General features: G+C 50.1%; 1 protein-coding gene across 1 annotated transcript; it reads left to right on the top strand.

Moving 5' to 3' along the window:
* Positions 1-5,629: 5,629 nt before the first annotated feature.
* Positions 5,630-6,604, top strand: LOC144493101 (leukotriene B4 receptor 1-like). The gene has a single exon (XM_078212003.1). The coding sequence runs from the start codon at positions 5,630-5,632 to the stop codon at positions 6,602-6,604; it is 975 nt and encodes a 324-aa protein (XP_078068129.1).
* The last annotated feature ends 3,454 nt before the right edge of the window (positions 6,605-10,058 follow it).

Here is a 10,058-nt window from a genome sequence, read left to right as displayed (position 1 = left end):
GTGTGTGGGTGGGTGAGTGTGAGAGGGTCAGTGTGTGTGGGTGGGTGAGTGTGAGTGGGTCAGTGTGTGTGGGTGGGTGAGTGTGAATGGGTCAGTGTGTTTAGGTGGGTGAGTGTGAGAGGGTCAGTGTGTGTGGGTGGGTGAGTGTGAGTGGGTCAGTGTGTTTGGGTGGGTGAGTGTGAGTGGGCCAGTGTATGTGGGTGGGTGAGTGTGAGAGGGTCAGTGTGTGTGTGGGTGGGTGAGTGTGAGTGGGTCAGTGTGTGTGGGTGGGTGAGTGTGAATGGGTCAGTGTGTTTAGGTGGGTGAGTGTGAGAGGGTCAGTGTGTGTGTGGTTGGGTGAGTGTGAGTGGGTCAGTGTGCGTGGGTGGGTGAGTGTGAGTGGGTCAGTGTGTGTGGGTGGGTGAATGTGAGAGGGTCAGTGTGTGTGGTTGGGTGAGTGTGAGTGGGTCAGTGTGTGTGGGTGGGTGAGTGTGAGTGGGTCAGTGTATGTGGGTGGGTGAGTGTGAGAGGGTCAGTGTGTGTGTGGTTGGGTGAGGGTGAGTGGGTCAGTGTGCGTGGGTGGGTGAGTGTGAGTGGGTCAGTGTGTGTGGGTGGGTGAATGTGAGAGGGTCAGTGTGTGTGGTTGGGTGAGTGTGAGTGGGTCAGTGTGTGTGGGTGGGTGAGTGTGAGTGGGTCAGTGTGTGTGGGTGGGTGAGTGTGAGGGCGTCAGTGTGTGTGGGTGGGTGAGTGTGAGTGGGTCAGTGTGTGTGGGTGGGTGAGTGTGAGTGGGTCAGTGTGTTTTGGTGGGTGAGTGTGAGAGGGTCAGTGTGTGTGGGTGGGTGAGTGTGAGTGGGTCAGTGTGTGTGGGTGGGTGAGTGTGAGTGGGTCTGTGTATATGTGTGGGTGAGTGTGAGAGGGTCAGTCTGTGTGGGTGGGTGAGTGTGAGAGGGTCAGTGTCTGGGTGGGTGAGTGTGAGTGGGTCAGTGTTTGTGGAGTGGTGAGAGTGAGTGGGTCAGTGTATATGTGTGGGTGAGTGTGAGAGGGTCAGTCTGTGTGGGTGGGTGAGTGTGAGAGGGTCAGTGTGTGTGGGTGGGTGAGTGTGAGTGGGTCAGTGTGTGTGGGTGGGTGAGTGTGTGTGGGTCTGTGTATATGTGTGGGTGAGTGTGAGAGGATCAGTGTGTGTGGGTGGGTGCGTGTGGGTGGGTCAGTTTGTGTGGGTGGGTGAGTGTGAGAGGGTCAGTGTGTGTGGGTGGGTGAGTGTGAGTGGGTCATAGTGTGTGGGTTGGTGAGTGTGAGAGGGTCAGTGTGTGTGGGTGGGTGAGTGTGAGTGGGTCAGTGTGTGTGGGTGAGTGAGTGTGAGTGGGTCAGTGTGTGTGGGTGGGTCAGTGTGAGAGGGTCAGTGTGTGTGGGTGGGTGTGTGTGAGTGGGTCAGTGTATGTGTTTGGGTGAGTGTGAGTGGGTCAGTGTGTGTGGGTGGGTGAGTGTGAGTGGGTCAATGTATGTGTTTGGGTGAGTGTGAGTGGGTCAGTGTGTGTGGGTGGGTGAGTGTGAGTGGGTCAGTGTGTGTGGGTGGGTGAGTGTGAGTGGGTCAGTGTGTGTGGGTGGGTGAGTGTGAGTGGGTCAGTGTATGTGTTTGGGTGAGTGTGAGTGGGTCAGTGTGTGAGAGTGGGTGAGTGTGAGTGGGTCAGCATATGTGGGTGGGTGAGTGTGAGTGGGTCAGTGTGTTTGGGTGGGTGAGTGTGAGAGGGTCAGTGTGTTTCGGTGGGTGAGTGTGAGTGGGTCAGTGTGTGTGGGTGGGTGAGTGTGAGAGGGTCAGTGTGTGTGGGTGGGTGAGTGTGAGTGGGTCAGTGTGCGTGGGTGGGTGAGTGTGAGTGGGTCAGTGTGTTTGGGTGCGTGAGTGTGAGTGGGTCAGTGTGTGTGGGTGGGTGAGTGTGAGAGGGTCAGTGTGTGTGGGTGGGTGAGTGTGAGTGGGTCAGTGTGTTTGGGTGGGTGAGTGTGAGTGGGTCAGTGTGTGTGGGTGGGTGAATGTGAGTGGGTCAGTGTGTGTGGGTGGGTGAGTGTGAGTGGGTCAGTGTGTGTGGGTGGGTGAGTGTGAGTGTGTGAGTATATGTGGGTGAGTGAGTTTGTGAGGGTCAGTGTGTGTGGGTGGGTGAGTGTGAGTGGGTCAGTGTGTGTGGGTGGGTGAGTGTGAGTTGTCAGTGTGTGTGGGTGGGTGAGTGTGAGTGGGTCAGTGTGTGTGGGTGGGTGAGTGTGAGTGGGTCAGTGTGTGTGGATGGGTGAGTGTGAGTGGGTCAGTGTGTGTGGGTGGGTGAGTGTGAGTTGTCAGTGTGTGTGGGTGGGTGAATGTGAGTGGGTCAGTGTGTGTGGGTGGGTGAGTGTGAGTGGGTCAGTGTGTGTGGGTGGGTGAGTGTGAGAGGGTCAGTGTGTTTGGGTGGGTGAGTGTGAGAGGGTCAGTGTGTGTGGGTGGGTGAGTGTCAGTGGGTCAGTGTGTGTGGGTGGGTGAGTGTGAGTGGGTCAGTGTGTGTGGGTGGGTGAGTGTGAGTGGGTCAGTGTGTTTGGGTGGGTGAGTGTGAGTGGGTCAGTGTGTGTGGGTGGGTGAAAGTGAGTGGGTCAGTGTGTGTGCGTGGGTGAGTGTGAGTGGGTCAGTGTGTGTGGGTGGGTGAGTGTGAGTGTGTGAGTATATGTGGGTGAGTGAGTTTGTGAGGGTCAGTGTGTGTGGGTGGGTGAGTGTGAGTTGTCAGTGTGTGTGGGTGGGTGAGTGTGAGTGGGTCAGTGTGTGTGGGTGGGTGAGTGTGAGTGGGTCAGTGTGTGTGGGTGGGTGAGTGTGAGTTGTCAGTGTGTGTGGGTGGGTGAGTGTGAGTGAGTCAGTGTGTGTGGGTGGGTGAGTGTGAGTGGGTCAGTGTGTGTGGGTGGGTGAGTGTGAGAGGGTCAGTGTGTTTGGGTGGGTGAGTATGAGAGGGTCAGTGTGTGTGGGTGGGTGAGTGTGAGTGGGTCAGTGTGTGTGGGTGGGTGAGTGTGAGTGGGTCAGTGTGTGTGGGTGGGTGAGTGTGAGTGGGTCTGTGTGTGTGGGTGGGTGAGTGTGAGTGGGTCAGTTTGTGTGGGTGGTTGAGTGTGAGTTGTCAGTGTGTGGGGGTGGATGAGTGTGAGTGGGTCAGCATATGTGGGTGGGTGAGTGTGAGTGGGTCAGTGTGTGTGGGTGGGTGAGTGTGAGTGGGTCAGTGTGTGTGGGTGGGTGAGTGTGAGTGGGTCAGTGTGTGTGGGTGGGTGAGTGTGAGTGGGTCAGTGTGTTTGGGTGGGTGAGTGTGAGAGGGTCAGTGTGTGTGGGTGGGTGAGTGTGAGTGCGTCAGTGTGTGTGGGTGGGTGAGTGTGAGTGGGTCAGTGTGTTGGGGTGGGTGAGTGTGAGAGGGTCAGTGTGTGTGGGTGGGTGAGTGTGAGAGGGTCAGTGTGTGTGGGTGGGTGAGTGTGAGTGGGTCAGTGTGTGTGGGTTGGTGAGTGTGAGTGGGTCAGTGTGTTTAGGTGGGTGAGTGTGAGAGGGTCAGTGTGTGTGGGTGGGTGAGTGTGAGTGGGTCAGTGTGTTTGGGTGGGTGAGTGTGAGTGGGTCAGTGTATGTGGGTGGGTGAGTGTATGAGGGTCAGTGTGTGTGTGGTTGGGTGAGTGTGAGTGGGTCAGTGTGCGTGGGTGGGTGAGTGTGAGTGGGGCAGTTTGTGTGGGTGGGTGAATGTGAGAGGGTCAGTGTGTGTGGTTGGGTGAGTGTGAGTGGGTCAGTGTGTGTGGGTGGGTGAGTGTGAGTGGGTCAGTGTGTGTGGGTGGGTGAGTGTGAGTGGGTCAGTGTGTGTGGGTGGGTGAGTGTGAGTGGGTCAGTGTGTGTGGGTGGGGGAGTGTGAGTGGGTGAGTGTATGTGGGTGGGTGAGTGTGAGAGGGTCAGTGTGTGTGGGTGGGTGAGTGTGAGTGGGTCAGTGTGTGTGGGTGGGTGAGTGTGAGAGGATCAGTGTGTGTGGGTGGGTGAGTGTGAGTGGGTCAGTGTGTGTGGGTGGGTGAGTGTGAGAGGGTCAGTGTGTGTGGGTGGGTGAGTGTGAGTGGGTCAGTGTGTGTGGGTGGGTGAGTGTGAGTGGGTCAGTGTGTGTGGGTGGGTGAGTGTGAGAGGGTCAGTGTGTGTGGGTGGGTGAGTGTGAGTAGGTCAGTGTGTGTGGGTGGGTGAGTGTGAGTGGGTCAGTGTGTGTGGGTGCGTGAGTGTGAGTGGGTCAGTGTGTGTGGGTGGGTGAGTGTGAGTGGGTGCCCGTGTATGTTTTGGTGTGTGGTAGTGAGAGTGTGAGAAACCTGAGACTAGGCATAAGGCAGACTCCCATTCACCCCCAAACACTCGATCAGTCTCTTCTACTCATTCCCATTTGCTCACTCAGCCCCTCGCACTCACTCACTCAGTCCCTCACACTCACTCACTCAGTCCCTCGCACTCACTCACTCAGTCCCTCACACTCACTCACTCAGTCCCTCGCACTCACTCACTCAGTCCCTCACACTCACTCACCATGTCCTTCGCACTCACTCACCCAGTCCCTCACACTCACTCACTCAGTCCCTCACACTCACTCACTCAGTCCTTCGCACTCACTCACCCAGTCCCTTGCTCACTCCCTCACATGGATCCCCATTCATTCACTCAGTCTTTTGCACTCTCTCTCTCTCACTCACACTCATACTTACAACCACACTCAATTACACCTCAGTTACACTTTCTTTCACTCCCATTCACACTCAGTCACACTTGCTGTCACTCCCCCACACGCTAGCTCTCATTCACACTCATTGAAGTGTTGTCCATGTTTGAAGGAAGGCTGTAATGAGATTAGGAGCTGAGTGCCGCTGGCAGAACGCAAACTGAGCATCAATGAGCAGGCTATTGCTAAGCAAATACTGCTTGGGATCGGTGTTGATGTTCCCTCCCATCACTTTACTGATGATTGAGAGTACACTGATGGGGCAGTAATTGGATTTGTCCTGCTTTTTGTGTACAGGTCATATCTCGGCAATTTTCCACATTGCTGGGCAGATGCCAGTGATGTAGTTTTAAAGTGAGAAAAGGCCTCTGAAGAGAGGAAACACAAGTGGTGGCATGTAAATACATTCCAATGGCTGGTGTACAATGTAAGGGGTTTTGTGATCCCTGGGTCTCTCGTTCATGTACCTGACACCAGATGGGAAAGGGTATATTCTAGATCATTAGAAACCTGAGGTTTACTTCTGTGGCTGCTGACTTTGAGAGAATACCTAGTGTTCGAGCACAAAAGATGTGACAGCTGTCGCTATGCTACAGCCGTGTCCTTGACGACAGTCTTTGGTATCACCCGTGCAATCTAAATAATGCTGCGGCAAAGTCACCACCTCGAGAGACATTTTGTTCATGCACAGTGTGGTTTCAGCATTGCTAATGGCAAATCTAGAAAGATAATCAGCTTTTTATAACTGCAAATGAGATTCTAATTGTGGCCACTGTCCAATTGGTTGGCTGGTGTTGCACTTTTTGACTATCTGGAGGTGGAGGTGGGGGAGCGGCGTCATTCACACCTTTTTCTATATTTTAGACACATTTTAATAGCGAACAGGAGTTAATGGTTGGCTTTAAAAAGTTACTGCTGAAGCTGTTCCCTAAATGGAGCTGTCCAATTCAACTGTATCCCCTCCGTCTGTGCATCAGGTGGTGATCTGTGTTGCCTTCACGCTCATGTTTCTCGTTGGCATGTTGGGGAATCTGCTGGTGATCTGGATAATCCTTTGCGACGTGAAGCAGAGGTTTCCGACAGTCAAGCTGATATTAAACCTGGCCGCCGCAGATCTCACCGTTCTCCTCACTTTGCCATTTTGGATTTATTCGTTCGCTGGTGGCTGGGTTTTTGGAGCCAATTTCTGCACCGTTCTCTTTTACGTGATCCACTGCAACATGTTTGCCAGCGTATTCTTCATTACGGCGATGAGCATTGAGCGCTTTGTGGCCGTGCTGTACCCGTTTGTCGCTCAGAAGTGGTGGAGAAGTGGGACAGCCGGGAAAGTGATCGTGGTCATTTGGGTTTTCGCCTTGCTCTGTGCTGTTCCTCTGATTACAGCAGGGCAAGGAGCAGTGGATGCTGAGCATTCTAACTGCTCACAGTGGAACGGCAGCAATCAGCAGCATACAGGGCCGATTATGTTCCAGATATCAGTGGGCTTTGCCCTTCCGTTCCTCACACTGTCAGTCTGCAATGTACTCGTTGCGAAAAGAATTAAACAAATGACTTTTCGAGGCAAAAGCAAGTTGATGAATGTGATCAGGAGAGTAGTAATTGCTTTTGCCGTTTGCTGGCTGCCCTATCACATGACAAACATGATAACTATTTCTTCAATACTGACGAAGACATCCAGTCCAGAAACCTCCAAGGCATTGCTGCTCGTTCGTGAAAAGATGGAGAATTTTGCTGGAGGTTTGGCTGTCACCAACAGCTGTATCAATCCTATTCTCTATGCATTTGCTGCTCGGAGATTTCAGGACAACTTTAAAACCTCTGGAATTGTGAAACTCTTTCAACAACTGAACAGTTCTCTTGTAGAAAATGCTCCCAGGAATCAAATATCATCAGAGCCAATTCTTTAAAGTCCACCTGTTAAGAGTTACTTGTTTACGCTGCATGTGCACAATGCACGTATGTCCAAAAGATAATTTTAAATTCTGCTATTTTTCAGATGTACCTTAAGAGATTAATCAAAAGCCACGTGATAATTCAGCAAGTTTCAAATTAACAAATTTTCAAAATGTACAGACAAAAGTTATTACAATTTTCTCAAATAGCTGTCGGTGCTTCTTGGACTTAGGTTATCTCCTATGGTTAGCTCCTAGGTTATCTCCCATGGGTGGCATGGTGGCACAGTGGTTAGCACTGTTGCCTCTCAGTGCCAGGAACCCGGGTTCGATTCTGGGCTTGGGTCACTGTCTGTGTGAAATTTGTACGTTCTCACCGTGTCTGTGTGGGTTTCCTCCGGGTGCTCCGGTTTCCTCCCACAGTCCAAAGATGTGCAGGCCTGGTGAATTGGCTATGCTAAATTCTCCCTCAGTGTACCCAAACAGGCACCGGAGTGTGGTGATTAGGGGATTTTCATGGTAACTTCATTGCAGTGTGAATATAAGCCTACTTGTGACACTAATAAATTAAACTTTACTTTATGCTTTATCTCCAGTTTCGGTTTTTACATCTCGCAATAAAAGAGTTGGATATGTCTGAGATAGAGCAAAGCCAATAAAGTCAACCTTCATTATTTCACAATACAATTCTAGTTGACCAGTGCAGAGTGATGTATGAAAAACTTAATATTTAAGAATTGATTAGCAGTTCCATCTGACAAAATTGTAAGGGAGCATTAAGTTGCCACATTTGTACAGTGCAAGATCATATAACTGGTGGATTTTCTTTTCGAATAAAAAGCCACCACTGGCTCTATGAGGTGAGAGATGTATTTGAGTATTGTCAAGCTATCCCTTGGCCTTTCTGCAGGGATCAGTCCCCTCCATCTGAGTATGATCCATCTGGGATCAATTTCCTCCATCTCAGTGTAATCTGTCTGGGATCTGTCCACTCTATCTCAATGTGATCTGTCTGGAATCAATTCCTTGCATCTCAGTGTGATCTAGAACCATAGAACCATAGAAAATTACAGCTCAGAAACAGGCCTTTTGGCCCTTCTTGCCTGTGCCAAACCATTTTTTGCCTAGTCCCACTGACCTGGACTTGGACCATATCCCTCCACACCCCTCTCATCCATGAACCCGTCCAAGTTTTTCTTAAATGTTAAAAGTGACCCCGCATTTACCACTTTATCCGGCAGCTCATTCCACACTCCCACCACTCTCTGCGTGAAGAAGCCCCCCCTAATATTCCCTTTAAACTTTTCTCCTTTCACCCTTAACCCATGCCCTCTGGTTTTTTTCTCCCCTAGCCTCAGTGGAAAAAGCCTGCTTGCATTCACTCTATCTATACCCATCAAAATCTTGTACACCTCTATCAAATCTCCCCTCATTCTTCTACGCTGCAGGGAATAAAGTCCCAACCTATTCAACCTCTCTCTGTAATTCATCTTCTCAAGTCCCAGCAACATCCTTGTGAACCTTCTCTGCACTCTTTCAACCTTATTTACATCCTTCCTCTAACTAGGTGACCAAAACTGTACACAATACTCTAAATTCGGCCTCACCAATGCCTTATATAACCTTACCATAACACTCCAACTTTTATACTTGATATTCTGATTTATAAAGGCCAATGTACCAAAGGCACTCTTTACAACCCTATCCACCTGTGATGTCATTTTTAGGGAATTCTGTACCTGTATTCCCAGATCCCTCTGTTCAACTGCACTCTTCAGAGTCCTACCATTTACCCTGTACGTTCTTCTTTGGTTTGTCCTTCCAAAGTGCAATATCTTACACTTGTCTGCATTAAATTCCATTTGCCATTTTTCAGCCCATTTTTCTAGCTGGTCGAAATCCCTCTGCAAGCTTTGAAAACCTTCCTCACTGTCCACTACACCTCCAATCTTTGTATCATCAGCAAACTTGCTGATCCAATTTATCACATTATCATCCAGATCATTGATATAGATGACAAACAACAATGGACCCAACACCGATCCCTGCGGCACACCACTAGTCACAGGCCTCCACTCAGAGAAGCAATCCTCCACAACCACTCTCTGGCTTCTTCCATTGAGCCAGTGTCTTATCCAATTTACTACCCCCCTACGTATACCCAGTGACTGAACCTTCCTAACTAACCTCCCATGAGGGACCTCGTCAAAGGCCTTGCTGAAATCCAGGTAGACAACATCCACCGCCTTCCCTTCATCCACTTTCCTGGTAACCTCCTTGAAACACTCTAATAGATTGGTCAAACATGACCTACCACGCACAAAGCCATGTTGACTCTCCCTAATAAGTCCCTGTCTATCCAAATATTTGTAGATCCTATCCCTTATCACACCTTCCAATAACTTGCCCACCACCGACGTCAAACTTACTGGCCTATAATTTCCCGGATTTCTTTTGGAACCTTTTTTAAACAACGGAACAACATGAGCCACCCTCCAATCATCCGGCACCTCCCCTGTGAATACTGACATTTTAAATATGTCTGCCAGGGCCCCTGCAAGTTCAACACTAGCTTCCCTCAAGGTCCGTGGGAATATCCTGTCCGGCCCTGGGGATTTATCCACTCTGATTTGCCTCAAGACAGCGAGCACCTCCTCCCCTTTAATCTGTAAAAGTTCCATGACCTCCCTACCTGTTTGCCCTATTTCCGTAGACTCCATGCCCGTTTCCTCAGTGAATACGGATGCAAAAAAACCATTTAGTATCTCCCCCGTCTCTTTTGGCTCCATACACAGTCTACCACTCTGGTCTTTAAGAGGACCAATTTTATCCCTCACTATCCTTTTGCTCCTAACATACCTATAGAAGCTCTTTGGATTTTCCTTCACTATGTCTGCCAAAGCAACCTCATCTCTTCTTTTAGCCCTCCTGATTTCCCTCTTAAGTAGCTTCTTGCACTTTTTATACTCCTTGAGCATCTGATCTGCTCCTTGCTGCCTGTACATTTCATACAACTCTCTCTTCCTCTTAATCAGTGTTACAATCTCCCTCGAGAACCAAGGTTCCTTATTCCTATTTACTTTGCCTTTCATCCTGACAGGAACATACAAACTCTGCACTCTCAAAATTTCTCCTTTGAAGGCCTCCCACTTTCCATTCACATCCTTACCAGAGAACAGTTTGTGCCAATCCACACTTCCCAGATCCCTTCTCATTTCATCAAATTTGGCCTATTTCCAGTTCAGAACTTCAACCCCAGGACCAGATCTATCCTTATCCATGATCAGGTTGAAACTAATTGCATTATGATCACTAGATCCAAAGTGTTCCCTCACACGCACATCAATCACCTGCTCTAACTCATTTCCCAATAGGAGATCCAATATCGCATCCTCTCTAGTTGGCACCTCTATATACTGATGTAGAAAATTCTCCTGAACACATTTTACAAACTCCACCCCGTCTAAAC

The sequence above is a fragment of the Mustelus asterias genome, chromosome 4 (assembly GCF_964213995.1).
Source record: "Mustelus asterias chromosome 4, sMusAst1.hap1.1, whole genome shotgun sequence".
In the NCBI taxonomy this organism is placed as follows: domain Eukaryota; kingdom Metazoa; phylum Chordata; class Chondrichthyes; order Carcharhiniformes; family Triakidae; genus Mustelus; species Mustelus asterias.
The sequence above is the reverse complement of the archived record's forward strand: the minus strand, read 5'-3'. Positions and strand labels throughout refer to the sequence as shown.

Coding starts and splice junctions, on each gene's coding strand:
- LOC144493101 (XM_078212003.1), top strand. CDS start 5,630: ATGGAGCTGTCCAATTCAACTGTATCCCCTCCGTCTGTGCATCAGGTG.